The sequence below is a fragment of the Scomber scombrus genome, chromosome 14 (assembly GCF_963691925.1).
Source record: "Scomber scombrus chromosome 14, fScoSco1.1, whole genome shotgun sequence".
In the NCBI taxonomy this organism is placed as follows: Eukaryota; Metazoa; Chordata; class Actinopteri; order Scombriformes; family Scombridae; genus Scomber; species Scomber scombrus.
In genome coordinates, this window is record NC_084983.1 from 15,817,241 (window position 1) to 15,841,055 (window position 23,815).

General features: G+C 37.7%; 2 protein-coding genes across 3 annotated transcripts; one reads left to right on the top strand and one right to left on the bottom strand.

Moving 5' to 3' along the window:
* Positions 1-527: 527 nt before the first annotated feature.
* LOC133994059 (tripartite motif-containing protein 16-like) lies at positions 528-2,746 on the bottom strand. Its single transcript, XM_062433236.1, has one exon. The coding sequence runs from the start codon at positions 2,731-2,733 to the stop codon at positions 1,072-1,074; it is 1,662 nt and encodes a 553-aa protein (XP_062289220.1). The 5' UTR covers positions 2,734-2,746; the 3' UTR covers positions 528-1,071.
* A 2,401-nt stretch (positions 2,747-5,147) lies between these two features.
* On the top strand, positions 5,148-16,729 carry elmod1 (ELMO/CED-12 domain containing 1). Of its 2 annotated transcripts, XM_062433424.1 has the most exons (11): positions 5,148-5,164; positions 10,371-10,516; positions 10,962-10,990; positions 11,141-11,238; positions 11,465-11,594; positions 12,373-12,506; positions 12,621-12,693; positions 13,212-13,231; positions 14,954-15,004; positions 15,443-15,576; positions 16,554-16,729. In XM_062433424.1, the coding sequence occupies exons 1-11, from the start codon at positions 5,148-5,150 to the stop codon at positions 16,727-16,729; spliced, it is 1,008 nt and encodes a 335-aa protein (XP_062289408.1). The 2 variants fall into 2 exon arrangements, with proteins under 2 accessions (XP_062289408.1, XP_062289409.1); XM_062433425.1 differs by lacking the exon at positions 13,212-13,231 and having other exon boundaries at positions 12,621-12,689.
* The last annotated feature ends 7,086 nt before the right edge of the window (positions 16,730-23,815 follow it).

The window sequence follows — 23,815 nt, forward strand, 5'->3', positions numbered from 1 at the left end:
TGGTAACTGTTTGGTAACATGTTCAACACATCCACTTTATAAGGTGATAATACTGTATTGTGCCAGTGTTTTTTACAGTATGATCTGCTGCCCCCTAGTGGTCAAAATAATGAATTAATGCAGGTTGAAGAGAAAAACTCTTAAAATTCCCTTATTTAGCATATATAAGCAGTCTATAAACATTTAATAAGTAGTTTATGAAAAAATATAGTGTAGTAGTTTTCAGATAAAGACATTTTGTGTGTTGATTAATCAGATTAGTTTATTGTTTATTAATTAGATATTAATAATTAACATGAACACTGTACTTTGTTTTTGTTTCATGAGGGAAAGTGCCACAAATTAACTCTCATATTAGTTTCACATTTTCCCCAGAAGCGTTTAATAAGATCCTGAAATGAAGACAACAGAAAATGTTTTGTTCATTCTTGAGAAAAAAACAGCTTTATTCGTTATGTAAAGCTTCAGTTTGTTCACACATCTAATCAGTAAAGTCTGTTAAATGATTCGTGTTCAATGATTTCATGAACACAATCACTTTGTTTAACACAGAATGTCAGCTATGTACAAGAAAATAATCAATTATCTACTTATTGATTATTATCAGGATAATTACTTTTTTATTGTACATTTCTTTATAAAATGTAAAAAGTGATGAGATTAAAATATTTATGATAAATGAAGGTCTGGTGTTTTCTTTGTTGAAGATGCTGAACTTGAAGAGAAACAACAGCACACAAATACATCAAAATAAACATTAAAGTACAATTTAGAAAAAAGAGAGGTTTTAATTTTCATCTGAAGAAATGAAAAGTAAAAGTTCAAACATTGTCATGAGCAGTGATAGCTTACATTGTTAAAACTCACAGGAAAAAGTGACATTTTACATTAATTTAAAATATCAATAGAACAAATCACTATGAAAAATAGTGTTTACAATCACAGTTTGATTGACAGGTGATCTCTGTGCATTTCAGAAACAGAAACAAGCTCTCAGAAACAACGGAGACAAACAAAATGAAGAAATAAAAAACACAGAATCTGACTCATGAAGTCTGAAATGGTTTCTGTCTATTTGAGTTTACAGAACTCACCTGTGTCTCCAAAATCAAAAAGCCAAAGTCCAGCATAGAGAGGCTGAGTGAATGTGGTCTGGACTCTGTGGAGGAGAGTCATGGTTTCAGAGACGCTGTAGAAGGACAGAATACCTGCTCTGTGATCCAGGTACACCCCGACTCTGGAGGACTGAGGACCTGAGACTGGAGTTGAGAACTTGTTGAACCAAAACTTATAACTGTACTTGTCACAATCTAATGCCCAAGATTTGTCATTGTGTCCAAATTTAATCCCTGCTCTGCTGATATTCTTGTATGTGACTGCTACACGAACTCCTTTTCCGCTCCACTCCACCTCCCAGTAACAACGTCCAGTCAGACTCTCTCTACTCAGGACCTGAGTCCATCCACTGAATCTATCTGGGTGACTAGAATAACACTCTTTTTCACTCTTTTTTCTTACATTTCTATTCCCCTCAGACAATAAAAGCCGTGTGTGTGCAGTGTTTGGATCCAGTGTGACTTTACATGAATATTTTAAGAACTCAGCTCTGGTCTTGGGCTCTGGTTGTGGCAGTAAAACGTCCATTTCAGTGACTGTCAGTGAGATCTCTCTCCATTTCTCCCTTAGGATGTCCTGAAGTTTATCTCTGAGCTCTGACACAGCTGCTGTCACATCCTCAAAGTATCTCAGAGGACGGATATTGATGCTGGATGTGTCTGTAGGTTCACTGAGTTGTGACAGTGAGCGATAGTTCTGTAGAAACTGGTTGTGATCCTCTGTGTATGAGAGTTGCTTCAGTTCGGCGTCTTTCTTCTTCAGCTCAGTGATCTCCTGCTGCAGCTTCTCCTGAAGCTCTTTGACTCGACTCACTTCAGTTTCCTGCTGGGATCTGATCTGCTGCTTCACATCAGAACTTCTTTTCTGGATGAGACCGATCAGCTGAGTGAAGATCTTCTCATTGTCCTCCTCTGCTTTATCAGCAGAGCGACTTATGGCCTCCACCTCCTGTTGAAGCAGATTCACATCTTTCTCTCTGTCCTGGATTCTCTGCTGGATGTTTTGTCGACTGGCCTCAAGCTCTCTCTGCCTCTCAGTCCTTTCTGCTGCAGCTGAGACTGTGTCGTGGCCTTTATGTTCATCCAGAGAGCAGAGAGAACAGATACTTTGCTGATCAGTGTGGCAGACAGTCTTCATCACCTCATCATGATGAGAGCAGATGTTCTTCTTGAGTGTTTTGGAGGGTTCAACCAGATTGTGTTTCTTTAAGGGAGCTACATCATAGTGAGGCTGGAGGTGTTTCTCACAGTAAGAGGCCGGACAATTCAGACAAGATTTGAAGGCTTTCAGCTTCCTCCCAGTGCAGAAATCACAGGCCACATCTTCAGATCCAGCATAGCAGAGATCAACAAGAACAGCTTGCAGTTCAGTCTTTTTCAGCTGCTCCACTAAAGCTGCTAACATGGTGTTTTTCATCAGGACAGGCCTCGGTGTGAAGGTCTGCCTGCACTGAGGGCAGCTGTGGATTTTCTTCTCATCCTCTTGATCCCAGAAGTTTTTAATACAGCTCATGCAGTAGCTGTGTCCACAGGGAATAGTCACCGGATCCTTCAGTAGATCAAGACAGATTGAACAAGAGAAGGTTTCTCGGTCCAACTGATCTCCTTTCTCTGCCATTTCAAGTCTCAGTGGCAACACTCTCACTTTCGCAGAAGTGAAACTAGTTTGAGCTCTGATCTAAACAGCATGAGGCTAACAGCTCCCTGCACTTCACCGTGTGCTGGTTACACCCATCTTCAAACTGTAGATCTGAAGGGGAGGGAACAAGGAAATGTTGTGTTTGAGAGCAGGAAGAAGAGGGAGGAGTTATTAAACTGTGATTCATTCCAGAAAGGACCAGAGAGAGATGGTAGAAACATAGTTAAATATTAAAGAGACATGATAGACATATCTATCTATCTATCTATCTATCTATCTATCTATCTATCTATCTATCTATCTATCTATCTATCTATCTATCTATCTATCTATCTATCTATCTATCTATCTATCTATCTACCTACCTACCTACCTACCTACCTACCTACGTACCTACCATTACCACCTGGAGTGAGATCTTTTTCTCAAGAGCTTGTTTAAGACCAAAAAAGAGAGTGAATATGGATTTATATTTGCTAGGTGAACAGAAACATGACTGAAACTGATCTATCTATCTGTCTATTTATCTGCCTGTCTGTCTGTCTGTCTGTCTGTCTGTCTGTCTGTCTGCCTGTCTGTCTGTCTGTCTGCCTGTCTGTCTGTATGTCTGTCTGTCTGTCTGTCTGTCTGTCTGTCTGTCTGTCTGTCTATCTATCTATCTATCTATCTATCTATCTATCTATCTAAAAATCCAGAGAAGCAACATAAAAAGAAAAATCTAAAATAATAAATAATATCAAAATATAAATAACATAAATCTAAAATCTATCTACAGCTTATATATAATATAAAAAATAAATAACTCAGCTGGAGTCACATATCTCTATCTCAGCAGTTGTTGCACACCAAAACAGGCCTAAAAAGAGAGTGAATGAGGATTTACATTTGTCAAGTGGACAGAAACATGACTGCAGATTAATGCTAATGTTGCCTCTTGTCTGCTGGATGAGTAAATTGGTAACTGTTTGGTAACATGTTCACCACATCCACTTTATAAGGTGATAATACTGTATTCTGCCAGTGATGTTTACAATGTGCTCTGCTGCCCCCTAGTGGTCAACATAATGTATTACTGCAGGTCGAAGAGAAAACCTTTTAAACTCCCTTATTTAGCATTCATAAGGAGTATATAAACATTTAATAAGTAGTTTAGTAAAACATAAAACACTGTCATGTAGTTATGCAGTGTATCTAAGAGATTCCCAGGGACTGTTTTTGCCATTTTGCCATTGAGCAACTCAATAATCTATGGCCTGCTTTGTCATTTTAAATCACTCTGGACAAAAGTGTCAATCAAATCCCTAAAATTCAGGCAATTATTTAGTTGTTTATTATTAAAAAATATTGGTAAACAGTGTCTTTATTAGGAAACATTTGATCCTACCTCAATTTTAAAGGTGTTTAATTCTTACATGGATTAAAACCTATGGTTAGGTCAAATGTTTCCAATTTTTACATGTGAGAGCTGAAAGCAGTCAAAACACTCTGCCAAGAATTTACCAAAATGGAAATAAACAGTTTTCTAAAAAATGTCTACATGAAGAGTGTTTATGGTTAATGTTGTCTCATATTTATTTATAAAACAACAACTGGAAGCTTTATTAAGGGTTAATGACTGATGAGGTATTTTATGAATGAAAAATAGATTTGCGGTTCAGAAATGTGATTTTATGTGGGAATAACATGAAAAGTCAGAATATGAACTGTATATAAAAGGTTAAGGATTATCTGGAAGAACTGGAAACTACATATGGACCAAAATGCCTCTACTGATAGAGGATTTGACCCTTTGTATTCTGCACTGCGTTGCTGTTGCTGCTGTAGCTTTTAGACTTCAGCCTCCTCAGCCTCCGTCAGTGACTGTCATCATGGAGGAAAAGCAGAAGACTGTAGCCGAGTAAAGAGGACATAACGCCGCATCCCATCGTTTGTTTCGCCACCACATATTTGAAACCGGTAAGAAAAAGAAGAAGAAAAAAGATAATTGCATTGATTTGATTAACTGTGCAGCCGACTGCGCGGGAATCATTTGTAGCTGCAGATTATGCAGCACGTCTGAGCTCTCGGTAATCAGACGCGAAACGACAGAGCCACAAAAATAAAAAAAATAAAAATGCGCGTTTTCCACAGGATTATACCTCTTTGCATGGTGAATTAAACGCTGATAAGCCTTTGAAATAGCGTATGTTTCTGCGTCGTTGTACCGTGTTAAACAGAAAACACGCTGATTACATGCGCCTTAATACTTCAGCACCACGGTCAGCTCCAGTCCTTCGGCCTCATCCAGAAAACCTGCGACCACAGTCTGACATCTCCTCTCTCTCTTCTCAGGTGATCAGCACACACAAGAAAAAAAACACTACCGAAGACACCTGAGGGCGACAGCAGCCAAGATGAAGCATTTTTTGAGGTAAAGAGATGCTCCATTGTTGCGAATCTGCACGGCTAAAATGTGCGTTTTGTTCAGGAATTCAGGATTAAAACCTGTACTGCCTCCAAGACCCCTATTCCTGTATTTATCTTCAATAATAAATAGAGGTTTGTCCCATCCTCGGGGGTTGTTTATACCACATACTGTACACAGCGATTCCCAGTTCTCCCATTTAAGCTGTTCCCCATCGATTATGATATTGTGTGGCCAGGAAGTGGCGAGAATTGGTTCAAGTGGGTCGATTAGAGAGGAGGCCTCTTAATTATGGAGCACGTGTAAACCAAATGTTCTCCCCTGATGTTTCTATTAATAGTTCAGCTCTGTTGCTCTCTGTGTATTTCAGTGTAAATGTATCTGTGTCTGTTTTGCCAACACAAATCCAATGTGATATATTTATAATTCATTCCATAATCTCATAAAGTATAAACACATTTTTGGTGTGCTAATTTAAACAGGACAGTGCTTTGATTATTGGTTATACATCATTCTAGTGATTGCTGCAGTTGTAAGGCTTTTATTTTAATCCACATGTACATGCAGGCATTTATACAATGCTGTGATGTTCTCAGATCTTTGGCTACAAGGTAAATACAAGAGCAAGGGGAAGTTTTTGGTTTTAAGGGCAGGTTCACACATTTTCAAGTCCGTCCTAAAACAACAGTCAGGAGTCCAAAATGACCACGGACGGACACAGGTTTTTCTTGCTGTAATCATTCCTCCTGTTCATGCTGACCATTAGAAGATCCATTCATAATGTACTTGCAATGTCAGTTATGGGGGACACAATCTACAGTCTTTCTTTAGTGTCAAAATATATTTAAACGTTTATTTGAAGCTAATATGAAGCTTCAAATAAACTGAAATATAATATGAAATATATCCACTTTATTTGACAAATGCAGATGGTTGAAGCCTCAATTTGTCTTCAGATAAACATTTAAAGACATCTCAACTCAAAAGACTGTGGATTTTGCCCTGCATCACTTATAATGTAAAAGCATCTGAGAATGAAGAGGAGGAATGATTACAGTAAGATTAGAGTAAAACTTGTTTTGTATTGTTGATTTTTTTTTACGAAAAACTGTGAACTTATCCTATAAGATCAACAACAATAAGTGCTGTGGCAAAAAAAAAATCACAAAAATTGAATAAATACATAAAACAGGAGACTAAAATTTACAGCACTACTACAGTTTAATGCAAAATATGAATAAACAGCCCCCCAAGTTTTATTTAAAAGGGCAGCAGCAAACAGAAAAGTTTAAGCCTTGATTTAAAAGGACTGAGAGTTTTCTTAGAGTTTGTTCCAAATGTGTGGTGAACAGAAACTGAACGCTGTGTCTCCATGTTTAGAAATGTCTATATCAATACATTAACCTTCCAGTAATATTTTCAAATCAAAACCAGATTAACAATATATACACGTTTTAATTGGCTGCTTGCTTGTTCATCTTTTAGACATGAACACGTAGTTGGAAAATAGTTTGTGATTTCATTTTTAATCACCACCGACAAATGAGAACAGTGTGAATAGTTTGTGCTATCCTCTCTCCTCTGGTGTTTACTTGCCGGAGCTATTTGTTGTTCTTGTAAAGGTTAATTAATAAATGTTCATTTATTCATTTGTTGTTGCTGTTTGTTTTGAAGAAGATAGTTGAATTAGTTCGATTATAATGTTAGTATTATTTTAGTTTATTTGAGTACTGGTTAACGCTTTTGTTTTGGAGGTGCTGGGCAGCTTGGGGTGAATCTATTTTATATAGGTAGGCAGGTTTAGGACCAGCGGGCTCCAGGAAGGGTTGATGGTGGACAAGGATGACAGAGGGAAAATGATAAGATAATAACCCAAAAGAAACGTCATACTTGGACAATGGACTTTTTTACCTGTGTAAGATTCATTCCTTATATGTGCCTCAATGGCTGTTTGATTTTAAGGTTTCTCTCTTTCTTTTTCTTCATATTTAAGGACAAATCACCACTATATTACTTATAAATCTGTCGGAGATCATATTTGAGTTGATGTTTTACTCCTTTTGCTTTGTCCTCCAAAAATTGTATCACAGGCCCGGTCGAGGCTGCCAGTTTTTTCTTCTTTTTTTTTCACTGATGGCGACGTTGCTTACAGTAATTACAATAATGTGCTAAAATGAATGTGGTAATGATGTTAAATTGATTCATGTAGCACCATTAATAGTTTTAGCTTCAGAGTATTGATTTAGTATTGCATTTCCTTACAGTTTGGAGACAGATTGAATAAACAGGGAGGGCAAAATAGCAGAGTTGATTGGTGTTATTAGACTTTTTGAGCTGTTTCTGAATAAACTAACTAAACTCATGACAAATCTCTATACGGTGAAGAGAAATGTCACCGAGTGCAGCAGCGTGGCTTATTAATGGGTTTTTTAAATAGTTTTTGGACGATAACGGATATCTACAAAACAAGGGGAATAAGATCAGATGCACAACTTATTGACATGAGGAGAGATTAAAAAATGCTTCAATAGCAATGTTCGAAAAACAGGGGGGGAAGTCAGTCAGTGGAGTAAAGATATCACAGGGGGGCAGAGGCAAAAATCCAAGGAATGAGGCAGGCAGTAGACAAGATGCTCTGGCAAAAGGAAATGGGAAGACATTGGGTTTTATACACACAGACAGGGGAGACAATCAGACACAGGTGCAACATATTAGGGGGGGGGGCAGGTAATCACACAAGTGGGAAACACAGGAGGGCAGGAAGTGAAGTGAGTGTAACAAAATAAAACAGTAAATAATGAAATAATGAATAACTAAAAAGGAAAAGACGAGACATGACAGGTCAGGCTTCAGATACACACATACAATACTTGTGAATCGATTGACACATTATAATTGTATTATCATTATTATTATTATTATTATTATTATTATTATTATTATTATTATTATTACATCCTTACAAGTGAATTAGTAGACTTTCTACACACCTGATTCTAAGTATTAACTTGTTATCAAGCAGCTGAAGCTCGTCAGGTTTGATAACGAGTTAATAATTAGAATCAGGTGTGTCAGAGTGGAGAGGCACCTAAAACATGCAGGGCTGTAGCTTTCCAGGAGCAGAGTAGGAGACCACTACCCTAACTCCTCCCATCACCACTACCCAACCCCCTTTTGCTCGACACTCACTTCCTTGAAGGTTGAAGGAAAATGACAGTGTCTATATGAGCTGTTTAACATGCCAGTCTCATCCGTGCGCCTAGAAGGAGGAATTAATCCTTGAGGACTGTGCAGCGCTTATATCTTCCTTTTTGTTGACATGGAAGATGATGTTATGCAGTGATCCATCTGCATCAGAGGGATTTATTTCTGCCTGAAAAAAGGTTGTAAACTCTCTTCTGCAAAACAAAAAAACAAAAACAAATACCAAACAAACAAAGAGGGGAGTAAGAGGCTGCTTTGTGTCTCACAGAAGGAAGTCTGCAGGTTATTTAAAGTGCAAGTCTCGCAGCTTCATTGCCAATGTAAGCTGCAATAATAGATGTGTGGGATTTAAAGAAAAACCCAAGAAACTCCCAGCATAATGAAGAATGGGCACATCTTGAAATGTTTTTTGTCCTATAATGGATCGTTAGTAATAAAATCAGATGATGGAAAGGTTTTAGATTATAACATTAAAGATTTCCTTCCTTCCTTCGTTCACTTCCAGTGAGTGAAGCAGGTAAAGGCTGGAAATCATTTAGGCCCCACGGCTTCTTTATGGGTCACTATGCATTTCCCAAGACACACACGTCTCCATTTTCATCCTCAGTGTCACCTGTAAAAATAGCACTCTTTGATCCGCTGCAAGTCTCCCCCGGTACACAAGAAGTGCAGCAGAGTTTTCTGGTTTCCTTGTCTTCATATCTTCCTCCTCCATGCTCCTCTCTTGTCACTTGAACGTCACGCCTTCGCTTTGTTTCTTTTTTCCTTCTTCTTACTTGTAGATTAATACAGCTGACTCTCAACTGTGATTATGAGCTGTTTATCCTATTTAAGCTATTTGTGTTCTACAAAATTGGTTTAAAAAATACATTTATGTTGAATTTTAGCCTAAATCGCACTGGAATGGATGTGATAAAATACTTTTTTGCAAGAAATTTATAGTAAGAGCAATTTTAAGAAAAACATGTAAAAGATTAAGATTAATTATTGTATTAGTTAGGAGATTTGAGGCAAAGTCCAGTAAACTTTTAAAAAGTAGAATTTTCTGATGTTGAAGTTGAACTTCATTGATTTTCTCAGAGTAAAATATAATTTTAATATTTTAGGAAATGCTGTCAAAGCGTTATGGGTGCTGTAGCTGTTGAATGCTAACAAGATATCTTAGCATAACTTATATAACTTATATCTTTGTTAAAATGATGAGCAGTTTTATTTGAATTTGAATCATTTAATTTACACTATGCATTAGTAAATGAAAATGAATTGATCAGTGAAAACTAGTGGAACAGAAACTTACCATGAAGGATGGCGAAGGCTCTCTACACCAGTGATTCTTAACCGGGGATTAAGAACACCCAAGGGGGCAAAAGATAAATCTGAGGGATTGTGAGATGGTTAACAAGATAAGTAATAAGAAGTAGGTTTTTTGATAGCCTGCAGAGAGACACAGGAAATACACAGAGAAAGAGAGAGAGAGAGAGCGAGAGAGAGAGGTATGACATGCAACCCTGATGTTGCAGTTATGCGTCTTAACCATTAAGCCTGAAAAACATTTCTGCTACACAAAATAATGTCCTTGATTTTTCCCCACACCCCTTAAATCTCTACTCTTTTAAAAATACCAGACATTTAAACCTCTTAAAAAACTCTCTCATCTTTCACGTTTGTGATGATGCATTTTTCAGATAAATGGGGTTTGAAGTTTTATTGGCCAAGTGCATTTTAACACACTAGGAATTGGACTCCGGTTTCTTCTCTCAACTCTCAATTATCTCACTTATAATGTACTGAAAATTAAGAGATTTTTCTTCCACATATGCAGCAAGTGTTCCTTAAGTTTATTTGTAAAACCCCAAAATTTGGAGATACTGGACAGCAACCTGTAAAAACTGCTCATGATGAGTAGGTGCCATTAATAACCAGCACTGTTTATTAAAGTACAAATACAACATCTGTGTTTATTTCCTGTCTGTCTAATCCTGATCCCTCCTTATCTTCTCCCCTACAGAGTGGTGACCCAGTTCTTCGTGTTCCTCTACTGTAAATGTCTGTGGCGGGGCCTGAAGTTTGTCGCCAGGAAGTTTACGGGACGTTGCGAGCTGCAGCGAATCTGCTACAACAACAAGCACGGAGCCCGCAGGACCCTCAAGATAGGTACAGTTGGCCCACACTGTGCCTGCATGCAGCCTGACACCGTCACTTTTAGAGATAAATACTACCAGCGCATCAACATTTTTTCACATTTTGAACTCAATGTTTGTATTTCCATATCTGCTTTAAACTGTACATAACCCCTTACATACCATCCATCCCAATTTGACCAATTTTTACATTTGAGAGCTGTAAAAACACTGTATACACATTTCTTTTAGACAGACTTTTCCTAATGTGACCCACAGTATACAAAAATGGAAATGAAATGCATCATTTTTTAATATTTGTGCAGCTGATGCACATTTTTATATATGCAAATGTACAAATTTGACCTCTTCAATTCAAAAATCAGCATTCAAACATGTTGTATTCACCATACTCTACTAGGATGCTTTTCAAGTTATTGTGTCCTGTCGTTTTACGCTGTGCATCCATTTCCTTACAGAGTCGTCTCTTAGGTACTCCAAGAATGAGGTAAGAGCCTCTGAATCTACGAGTAAACTATATTCTTTACACATCCAATATGATGCAGATGTGTCGTAGCTTCAATCTGTTTGCATTCACTTCTTCTTCCTCCTCCTTTCTGTCCCTTTTTGTTTTTTTCTCTTTGCTTTTGTCCTTTAGCTGCTGCAGTCTGCCCTCAGTGTCCATCCTGATAAAGTGGAGAAAACCATTGACGACATCATGGCCTTGAAGAAGATAAACCCTGACATCAACCCACAGTGAGACACTGCGTTACACATTTCTGTTACTTACATAAGGGTGTTGGTGGTTAATTAAAGGTCCGTGAAGCACGCTCATCATCACTGGAGTGTCAACACTTTGAAACCTCAGATAAGCTGCGGACAGTGATAAATAACACTTTCTCCCTCCTTTAATGTTCACTGCATGAATCGATCCAAATGTCCCTCTTTACACACAGCCCTTCCTCTCCCTGTGTGTCTCCAGGCTGAGCATCTCTCTGCAGGCCAGCCTGCTGCAGATTGTGGGCTACAGGAGTCTGGTGGCGGAGGTGGAGAAACTGCGCAGGGAGCCTTACGACTGCGAAAACACCGAGCATGAGGACATGCTGATGAAGGTACAAAGCAGTCTGAATCTGTTTGATGACCTACCTGTGGTCTATCCTGCCCCTCATCCAGTGCATCCAACATTCATTTACTGCAAACCATTTATCCATTACTTTTAGCTAAACCTTAAAAGAAATCAATAAAATCTTAAAATGAATGCCAAAACAGTGAAGTGACGATAAAATGGAGTAATGTGCTCTCTTTTCATGGTTTTAGTTAAAAGTGTAGCAGCTTCATTTTGGCCTAGTGGGAGCCTGTGATCTCTGGTCTCATTCAACTACTGTCTTCGAGGATTGCTGCAGCTTTACACACTTAAACAATGCATTAATGTACCTTTTTTCCTCTCTGCACTTATACAACACAAAAATCTTTTACATCAAGAAACACATGATTTAGCCTAGCAAGTGTAAAATAGGTTCTCATTAACCATTAGTGCTGTAATAACTTACATTTTGTATTAATTGACTGAGTCTAATTCCCAATCTGCTTCATGGATATCCTCCAACAACTTAATTGTGCAATACATTCCTCTTCTGCTGCAGGATCTGTTTATAAAGTGTTTAAGTCAGTGTTAAAAGATTCATACACTCAGAAAACTCACATATGCCAAGTTTAATGTAGCATGTAGCATCATTAATACTTTACAATGTAATCTCTTGTCAAGTTGGGAATTATTTAACTAAACTGAGCTTGCATGTGTGTGTGTGTGTGTGTGTGTGTGTGTGTGTGTGTGTGTGTGTGTGTGTGTGTGTGTGTGTGTGTGTGTGTGTGTGTGTGTGTGTGTTGCAGCTGTGGAAGGAGCTGCGTCCTGACACGCCTCTCACCGGTCGCATCTCTAAGCAGTGGTGTGAGATCGGTTTCCAAGGCAGCGATCCCAAGACTGATTTCAGAGGCATGGGCCTGCTGGGCCTGCACAACCTGCTGTGAGCTCTCAGTCACTCTGATGCTGCTTTTAAAACTAAATTTATCCAAGAATAATTAATAACTCATGAATGCAGAGTTTTTCTTATCTTAAAGCTTCTCATCATCTCTTTCAGGTATTTTGCAGAACATGACAAGGCTACCGCTCTGCAGATGCTGCACGATTCCCTTCAACCAAAGCACAAGTACGTCAGCCTCAGACTTCATCTCAGTTTTCTACAAATGCATGATGACATTAAAGGAACAAAACAAGTAATTTGGTGGAACATTTTTCTGGTTGATCACAGACACCCAGTTACTTTTAGTAATAGTAGGATTCAAAACTGCCTAAACAAATCACATAAATTGATGTGACACCTGCCTGATTTAGTCCGGACCTTTGGACTTTGCTCCAAAATCACAGATGCAAAACCTCTTCTGAAACCTGGTCTGAAAAAAAGAAGTGGTCTTAGTCCAGATCAAAATGAATCATGGTTTTTTTGGATGGTTCGGACTTGTGACGGGAAGTTCCAGCAGGCTATCACTATAGAAAAAGAAATAGTAGCCAGTCCTATAGGTGCTGTAGATTAGATACAGTAAACAGTGTGACTATCAAGCTCTGCACTCTCACTTCCTCATGCAGCTTCAAAGCAGGGAAAGTCATAGCTAGGAAACAGAAACAGAAAGAGGGAAAAAAGTGAATTCATCAGGTCACGAATGACGTCAAGATAACGCGCTGTAATGTCACGTGTTCCTGAAACGTAAACAGTGAACATCAGAGGAAATCAGTCAGCTCTCTCACTTTTTTTTTTACAGCTGCACTAATCAGTATTTTTAGCTCGTTGTTTTAATTTTCCGGCCCTGTTCTCTCTTATTAACCTGTTTCCAACAATCATCTGTACTGTACGCTACCTGCAAAGCCCCAAACAGCAGACAAAGCACTTTTTCCCCACCATGTAATTAGTGACTGCTGGTGGGGAGAAAACAAAAAAAAGTGGAACATCTTGCAGCTAACAAGTCAGATATTTCCCTCAGGAGCTGTTGGAGAACTAAACAGATAAAAGTAGAGTTAATATTGAATTTAAATGTGTTAAATGGGCAGAAACACAACTCCAAATGAATGCTCATGTTGCTTTGTTTTGATTGGAAGTGTAAAATAAGCAACTATTTGCTGACATTATATCTTCATGAGAGGATAAAATAACAGATCCTATTGATCAAAAATCAACTAAAACGACCTGAAAAGTTACCCAAACAGCACCTTTCTACCAGAAACTTGGTGTTCCTTACAACTTTAAACTGCACTTAATCATCCATAACACTGCATTATCACTTTCTGCTTCCTTATACTCATTCTATCAGGTTGCTGCCGCTCACTGCGCCACGTTTTATTGACTGCTGCTGCTTGTGTTGTTTGTCATCTGCATCTCAATGAGCTGTCATCTCACAAATGAAGATTCTCCTTCTTTATCTCTTTTCACCTCCATTTCTGCCCATGCTTCACTCTCTGTTTCTCACATGCACTGTAGGAGTACACACAGAAATCAAAGGTACTCAATTTCACTTCCATTTTTACTCACTTTTAGCCACATTCATATCTTTTCTCTTTTGGATTGATGTTTCATGCAAAGTTGTTGTTTGATGCATATAAAACTGCACTATGTTAACACTGAGCTGTGGGTCTGAAAATATCCAGAAAAACATAACTACAACTTATAAAGTCCATCATCATAACCTGCAAGGTGTGAGCTTCTTATTGAGGAAGTACTAATCTGCAGAACCTTTTTTTAATTACATTTATGTGATTGATTTAATTATACATGATTAGTGGGAATTAACCAGTCAAACAAACAGTTGCATAGTGCAGTTTTAACACTAAAGCATTGGAAAACATCTAATGTATACAAATAAAGTTTTGCTAAAATGACACGAATTTGGGACAAACTTAAAGTCACAATGAACTAAGAAATTGCTTTTGGCTTGTTAGTTTTATGTAATTATTAGCCCTCACAAAGCACATTTCAAATCGTCACGGCTGAGAAGGTACAAACAGCAAATATTGATAATATAATATAATATAATATAATATAATATAAAATAATGCAATATAATTTAGTATAATATAATATAATAACGATGCAGTTTATAGTCACTAAAACAGAGGACATTTACTATATTAAAAAACTAGACTTGGACTAAATATTTGAGGACTAGAAATCAACACTGTAACACTTTAATGTTACTCTCATGCTGTACAGATAACAAATGAATAAAATGAAACCAAAACAATATTTTACGTCCCATGTCTCCAAGTGACATGAATTAATTTTAAAAAATCAGTTCTAGCCGTGTGTCTTTTTAAAAAGACACGCTCCTAAAAATGGGCATTTCATTGTGACTTTAGGTCTGTAGGCTTAGTTTTACCCACATTTCATGTAGACAGTACTTAACTCATGTGTGTCTTTCACAGTGAGGCCAACAAGCCTGAATGGGAGCAGAAGAACCTTGACAAAGCTATCGGGTAAGTGTCTGCACATGTGCTGCGTGTCTACATGCACGTGTGTGAGTGTAAAACTGGGTTACTGCTGCTGGAGCTGTGTGTGTTTTGGCCTCAATGCAGAAGATCCAGCCAGTGTTTGCATGTGACTGTGTGTATCTGGAAGATAGGGCTGCAACTAATGATTATTTTCATTATTGATTCAGATAATTTAGACGTCTTCAAATGTCTTGTATTTTTTAACAGTCCAAAGAAATTCAATTTATCATCAGTTATGACAAAGAGATGCATTAAATTGTCACATTTACAACCTGAAGCCAGCTAACCAGAGTCATTTGTGTTGATCAAATTAACCTGAACTCACACACACACTCCTATATAAATATATAAATAAATTGCAAACAAATCAGACAACAAAACCCAAACTAACATCTATATTTGTATCACCTCTCACCTCTCCAGCTACTCTTTTGCCATTGTGGGCATCAACATTACAGACCTGGCCTACTCTCTGCTGGTGAGTGGAGCTCTGAAGACTCACCTGTACAACGTGGCTCCAGAGATGCCAAGCCTGCTGCACTTCCAGCAGACCTTCTGTGAGTGTATTTCATTAAGAGTTAAACTATGTGAACAAAAAGTGAACCCTAAATGGGATTTACACCAGTGTGTTGTTTTGCTTGTGGGTCAATGATTTTTTTTTTGTGTCCATGTGGTTTAGTCAAATTTAAAGGGGTTCAAATTTGAAAATAAATGTATGAATAACTATATAACCCTTTGTTTAATAAACCTAGCATAACATTTCTGCTTTGAATCAGTTTTGAGATAATATATTAGAGGATTATGGCAAAAATGTCTAAGTGGTGTAACCATAAAAACTTTGTACCAAATAATTCAACATACTTAAAAACAATAAATTCTCAATAAAACACCATATCAACTAGTTTGGCATGATCTTACATTATAACTTTTTAAATTAAATAAAGGTAATGGAATACAATTGTTCTAAATATTACATTTAATCTGGGGAATCATGTCAATCAGGAACCATTTACATTTCTTTACATATTTATCATTCTTTTGTGGTTACACCATTTGACATTTTCAGGAGCATTCAGTCTTACTTTTGGTTAAAAGAAAGGTGCAAATGTCATTTGAAATGACATAAAACCAACAAAAATACAAAATGTACATTTTAACAAACCTGATGCTGCTTTTAAGACGTATTTTAAGATATTTTTGAATTGCTCATCTTGCCAACCCTTATTCATCACTGACCCTTGTACTGAAAATGTTGGTCCGCTTTAATTCTGCCGTAATTTCATTGTAAACGTTAGGACATGTTCTCTTTTGGTTTGATTTAATTTTTAAAAAAAGTACATGTGACTTTTCACCATTAAAACTAAGCTTACTTACTTTTTATACAGAGAGGACATAAGTGGTTTGTTTTGAGTGTATGGATCTACGTAATATCACGATACGTAAATGTATTGAGTGTTTACCTCTCTGGTAAATACCTGCAGATTTAACATGTTACCAAAATATCGATCATGTTTCTTTCTTTTCTCCACTGCAGGTTACCTGATGCAGGAGTTTCACCGTTTCTGGATCGAGGAGGATCCCAGCGACATCATGGAGTTCAACCGGGTCCGCTCCAAGTTCCACCGGAGGATCCTGCGACAGCTGAAGAACCCAGACATGGCTCTGTGTCCCCACTTCTCTGCCTCCGACCTCCACCTGGTCAACCTCTAAAAACACACACTCCTAACCTGTGACACCCCCTTATCCCCACCCACCCGCCCTTCAGTGAGCCCTATTACCCCCGTCAGAGGTCTCCCCTGGATGTCTGGTAGGCCAACTAGATATCAGAAAGCCCTTTACGCTCACATACAGATGGATCCTCAAACTGCTGGAAACATCTGGGGAGACTCTCTTCCCTTCTCTGCTCTGCCCATCTCGTCCCAGCTAATGTCATATCATGTCACTGCCAACAGTTCACCCAATCAATACACACACTGTACACACACACACACACACACACACACACACACACACACACACACACACACACACACACACACACACACACACACACACACACAATTACACACACATATACACACTGCCTCTTACTACGCCCTCACTGCAGCGTTAGACCACCAGCATCAGAGATGACCATAGCGATTGTAGCTGTGCATGAGGAGGCTGCACCACCACACCAACGTCACCAAATCATCGTTATCTGTTGCTTTAATGATTCATGACGATTGTATCACAGCCGTTACACCTCAGTTACGTTCCCTTCTTTAAAAAAAACAAAACCAAAATTACTTTCTCAGCCAAAAAAAAAAACCCCAACAAAAAACTATCCCCTTTAGAAAGTAACGTAGAGATCATCTTTAGGCTATCAGACATGAGGTAAATAAACGTGTTAGCAACATTGTTTTGTATTTAAAACAAAGAGCTATAAGGGATCTATCATGTTAAAGAGTAAAAGAAATGTTAGCTTGGCCCCGCTTCAATCAAAAGCTATCAAACCACAGGGGGGCCACTTCATCTTTTAGCTCTGTCTGTATTCGATAATTGCTCTAGATTGTACTGTACTACTTTTTACGTCTGCGTGACATGAACATGAAGACTTCTCCTTGCCAAAATACTGAATGTGGAGAACTTAAACAATCACAGCAGCAGTTTCTTGTTTTTCTGTTTTTTTAAGCTCAAATTTTATAAACCTGCGAAATGATGTTCAGAAATATTTATCACATCAAATGTTGTTGTTTTTTTATCCCTATGAAAAATGATTACATTTTTTTACAGGTTTATAAAAGTTTTTGCCTTTAATTTTGACCCCACGCAGAAATTAAACTATGAATGTTTCTCACACACTCACATTCACGATTGTTTGATTCTATTTTAATTCATTGAATGTGACACTGTTTCCACTGTTGTATCAGCCAAAGCAATAATTTACATTCACGTCACTGCACATTTCTGTGAATTTATTGTATTTATTTGCACCGTGCGTGCCTCTGCATTTTTATTTTATTTTTTATTTTTTGCTTTCTAACTCAGAGCTGGAATCAGTTTAAAGCTGCTACATGTAGCATTTAACAGCTGTCAACTATTGCCCCATTAAATTTGAGACATTAGTGTAATTACTGTTAACAAATGTCCTCATGAGTCCTGGCAGCTGCTGCGACGCTTTATAACAATGTCCGAATCTGGCAGGAAATCAGCTCAATTACTTCATGGCAGATGAAAAATTATGTTATGAAAAATCCTCCAACATGTTCGTCCTTCCCAGTAAAGCCAAAGACACAGCGGACTGGAGGATGCAACAGGAAGCACAGGGAGTTTACGGAGAATGTAGTCTTAATATTCTCGAGAATGAATGCGGACTTCTCCACCGTGACCAAAATGCTACACATAGCAGCTTTTAAGAAACGTCTGTCATTATCTCTACCGAAAGCAACGACCGGAGAAAGAGACACTGAATGCGGAGTTGCTCCACAGAGAATGAATTACGTGACTTGTGCTTGTACAGAGAAGAGCTGATAGTGAAAAGTGAAAAATATGGCGGTGTTGACCGGCCAGTCAATGCACCAGCTGCAGGAAATAGGAAAAATAACGTGTGAACTGTGACACATTCCCTTTGAACATCATAATTTAAATAAAATCAACCCCAAACTGTCTCAAAACATAAAAACAGGATTAAATATTATCAAATAACACATTTACAGACTTGAAATACCCAAAGACATCATCAGGCAGCGGAGAGTGTGTGTGCATCCTCTGCAGACATGATTTATCTTGTTTTTCCTCTGCAGCCACAGCTGTGTGGAAACCAGACTCTTATCTAATGCTGCAATCTCGTGGTTACATCCAAAATCTCTAAAAACTACACGAGCTGGACATGCCTTATCCTGGATAGTATTATTCCAACAGGGTTGCTGCTCAGAACGTGTTTCTTAAGGTTTACAAGTGTAACATAATTCACTGGTGATCTTAAATGTTTAAATGGAGGATGGAGGATGCCATAATATAGTGTGTAACAACAGCATGAGTAAAATTAAGTAAGCAAACTGACTCAATAATGCAATTTTCACTCTAAATATTGCTAAAATTAGCCACTATAAGCCACTTTTAGCGATATTAGTGTAATTATTTCCTATAGTCATTTGTTATTAGACACAATGACGTTACCTGAGTGAACTGAGCTTCCTTTATACGAGACATATCATGCACATTTCCACGTTTATATATTTACTTGATTTGCAGTTCAAAACTCCTTATTTATCTTATACTTGCTCTTTATGCAGCCCTTCAGTTCAGCCTCTGTCTTAAACAAGCCGTTTTCAGCTTAAAACTACATTCAACATAGACATCCAGCATTATTAAGCATTGAATGTCCCCTTTAAAAGAGTTGCGTAACACTGTTAAAGGGCAAAAAGACGATCATATAATTCATTTTCTGTGGAGCAGCAGTTTAATTGTTATCTCAGCTCTGAGTCACACTTTTAGTTTCCACTAAAAAACACAAAAACCCTCTTTCCTCCCATCAGTCTCGCTTCTCTCGATCACGTGACCACTGTATCTAACACGAACGCGAGCATTCACATCACGTGCGATGCTGACAACTTTCTCATCACCAAACTGGGAAAAAAGAAAAGTATTATTATTATTATTATATTATTTGACTTGCCATGCTTGCACTGTTGATTGTGTTGAAATAGTATTGAATATCTTTGTTCCATTGAAGTGAATGTTGATGCTTTCTGTCAGTATTATACAGCTGTTTACTTCAGTGAATGTCAGTGCTGGTTTCATCTCCTGCTTGCATTTTGTTTTGCTTTGCTATGGTCAGCTTTGCACTATCAAAAAAAAGAAAAAGAAAAAGAAAGAAAGCAGTTTCCTTTATGATGATTAATCAGTAATTTGTTGTATTGGAGTTTAAGGGCCAGCGTGTCCGATGATACTGTAGATGAAATTAGATACATGCTGCTGTATATTCTGCTTTTGAAACTGCCTATAAGACCACAGTCTGCATGATGATATTTTCATTGTCACTGATAAAGCCTAAAGTACTTCTCGATATTGTAACTGTGTGTTTCATTTGTCTGTGCTGTACTTTTTGAGACCACAATAAAAACATAAATGTCAATTAAAATTACAGTTAGCACATTTATTTATTTGGTACTTTTGGCCAAACTGTGGATGGTACTGTGGGACTTAAAGCCTTATGCTTTAATTTAATGCAGCTGTCAGCCAAAAAAAGGGTATGTAAAGTGACTATAATCAATATTTTATATCAAATGAACATGATCATAAGACTTTGCAGTTCTCCTCTTTAGTTTAAGCATTTTTTGGGTGTTAATGGCTCACACCTTTATGTTTTGGTTGACTGTCACTGCTCTCATTAGGTTTTAATGTCATACTTTCATACTTTGGCTGGTATGGTCATGAAAACTATTAAATTTGATTTTATGTTTATTAAAAATGTCTTTATAAGGCTTGGTGACACCTGCAGAAACCCTGAGTATGTGTGCAGTAAATCAGTGTTGCTCTCTGTTCCTTTTAGCATCACTTCTCTCTTACTTGGGTATGATAATTTAAAAAAAGAAAAGAAAAAAAGAACTTCTCACCACTTTGGCAGCTAATGTGCACTGACGTCACATTGCTGCATTTCCAGCTCTCATTTATTTAACTTCAATGAACAGCAGAGGGCAGTAAGCTCACACAACAAGTGAGACAAACCCTGACAGGTGAACTGAGAGAGAAAGAGAGAGAGAGAGAGAGAGAAAGGAGAGAAAGAGAGAGAGAGAGAGAGAGAGAGAGAGAGAGAGAGAGAGAGAGAGAGAGAGAGAGAGAGAGAGAGAGAGAGGATGTAAAGATTCACATAGGTTAAAACTGACATGGTGAATTCTGACTGAAAAGGAGAAACGTGACTGTTTCCAATCAGTTTTTTTTTCATTTTATCACCTTCATTGGCTAGATGAAAATATGGAAGTAGTTTGTTTTATGCATTGCAGCGTCAGTGAACTATTCAATCAAAAGACTAGAAATGGAAAACATATCTGTCAAGTCCATTTTATACATTTTTCATAGTTTAAATGAAGTTATGTTGGCTTGAATGATGTTCGGCTTGCACAGCAGTCCTGAGAGTTATGTTGTATAAAAGCATCTGCCATGTGTTGCGTCAGCTGATCAGACTCATTGCTGATGTTTAATGCTGAGATTGAGGAGTGAAATTACTCTGAATGTAGATACATTTATCCTCCATGTATGGCGATGAATCCAAAATGCTTCCACACATGATTATTTGTTCGGCACAGCTTGATAGTGCTCTCTATTTTTTTTTTGTGATAATAAACAGAACAACAATGGTTAGTTTACTGAAAGTGTTTAATACGCACACACTCATTCACTTGATGATTACAGATTTTTTCCATCAAGTCTGAACAGCAGTTAAACATGTGATAAAACAAAGTGACAGCCCTACTATGATATGCATCAGTATATTGTAACGGGATCTTCAGGACAAACTTGGTAAAGGGCAACGAAAAGCTAAATCAAGCAGAGTGGGGGGTGATTAGGATCAGTAGTGTGATTTAACATGTAACAGCCTTGTCAACAGAGATTTAGACTTTTTAGTCTTGTATCTTAAAAACTCAGCTGGTTCTCACAGGATACAGAAGTAACACATTCACACATACTCTGACAGTTTGTTAGAGGAATGTGTTTCCAAATTTGGGAACGTCTTCAGTTTGTTACCAAGCATCAGAGAAAGAGAGATAGAGAGAGATGCAGTGAGAGAGAGCGAGAGAGAGAGAGAGAGAGAGAGGTGAGAGAGAGAGAGAGAGAGAGAGGAGAGAGAAGAGAGAGAGAGAGAGAGAGAGAGAGAGAGAAGAGAGAGAGAGAGAGAGAGAGAGAGAGAGAGAGAGGAGGCTACATTGTGCAATGATAAAGCAACTGGAGATACATGTACATCACATCAAAGCGGTGGATTAGAGCGGATCAGCTGCAGACAAACTCTGTAGTAATGAGTGCTAAGTCAAAACTGCAGGCAGTGTTAGAGCTTGACACATTAATGTCAGCAATCCTCACTTAAGTCAGCACTTCTTAAGCTTTCCGCCTGCAGACATTTTTTACCAAGTGAGACAACAGAAACATGTTTGCAGAGAAAATAACTAGCAGCGTTTATTTATCCAAAGATAGATTGTTGTCTTATTGCATGAGACTTTGAAAAGTGCTTTTATAAAGTTTGATTGATTGACTGATTAATACTTGCCTAACCCAAGCTTGTTTGCAATGTTCATCTCTATAGAATAATAACTAAAATAATACAGTTACAAAGTAGTGACCTTAAAGGCATTGCACAGCCATGGTAAACTCACAAATGTTTATTATTTGAATGATGGCTGATTAGACTGATGAGACCTCATGTACACACTGTGTAAACCTGCAAGGTGAGAGTTATGTGACAGATGGACACAGCTGGATGCATCAGCTTGTCTACTTGTACAGTAAGAAGGTAATCAGTGAAGAAGAAATCAACTGTTTTTGACAAACTGGTAAGGAAAGACTTAATCAACTTTTTGCATTCTAATTAATCAGTCATTAATACACGTTTGATTATTCCTTCTGTTTGATTGATCTTATGGAAAAAAAGGACATTCACTATCACTATTTTATGTCCAGGAGAACATTTTATAGAATATGAAGAATAAAATAACATGTTTGAATGCTCTCAAATGTAAAACAGGTCAAATTTGAACTTGAACAGTATGTACGGTCTTACCTTCAAATTCACAGCTTGGTATGTTATCGGTGCAGCAGAGACAACAAAAAGAAAGGTAGACAACAAAATTATCATCTTTTATTTGAAACGGTTTTTCATTTGAAAGTTGCTGCAGTGGAAAAAGAAAACAACCCTTCTGTTTCTGTTTCAGATGTAAAAACTGTGATTATCACTCCTATTGTCTTTCCATTGACCATGCAACTTTTGTCCTTCCAGGTTTGACTGTTATAAAGTTATAAAATATCACCCAATTCTGTGTTAGACTTTGTAAGCCAACTTCATTTCAACTTATTACCACAGGTTTCACACATATGTTTGGAAATAATAATCAATAGGACTCATCTAAATCATTTTTGTTCCTCCTATAGGTCAAAATTGACCCGAGGACATCAGGAGGGTTATGACAGAAACAATACAAAGACCTCCACCTCCAAAATATATCCTTTATTAAATCAGATTTAGAATAAACAGCAACTGAAAACATCTGTGTGGGTGTTCAGAGTTTTAAAGTCATTTAAAACACAGATACTATGGAAATTTGAAAAAAATCATGTGAATCAAGGTGAAAAGAGTGAAAACTCAAATAAAATACAAATAATGAACAAACCATAAGAAAGTCGACCATATAATAACAGTCTGAGTCAGCAGCCAGCAGCAAGAAACAAAGTCACCTTGTCTTTTTCACAACAACAACAACCCTCCCTTTTTATTTTAGACGCTGTCACAGCAGGAACCTGAACACATCAGTTAGACATTACTGAAATGTTGACAGATGAATTCCCCAGTGGTGGAAAGTACATCTTAAGTACTATTTTATTGTACTTTTATGGTACTTGTACTTTACTTGAGTATTTTCATTTTATGCTACTTTATAGCCGCACTCTGCTACATCTTCCACATACTTCCACACAACTGCGATGGCTGTGGCTAATGAAGTAGTAGAGCAGGTTGTCCTCTAATCAGAAGGTTGGTGGTTTTATCTGCTTGTCAAAGTTTCCTTGGGCAAGATACTGAACCCCAAATTGCATTTTACATGGTGG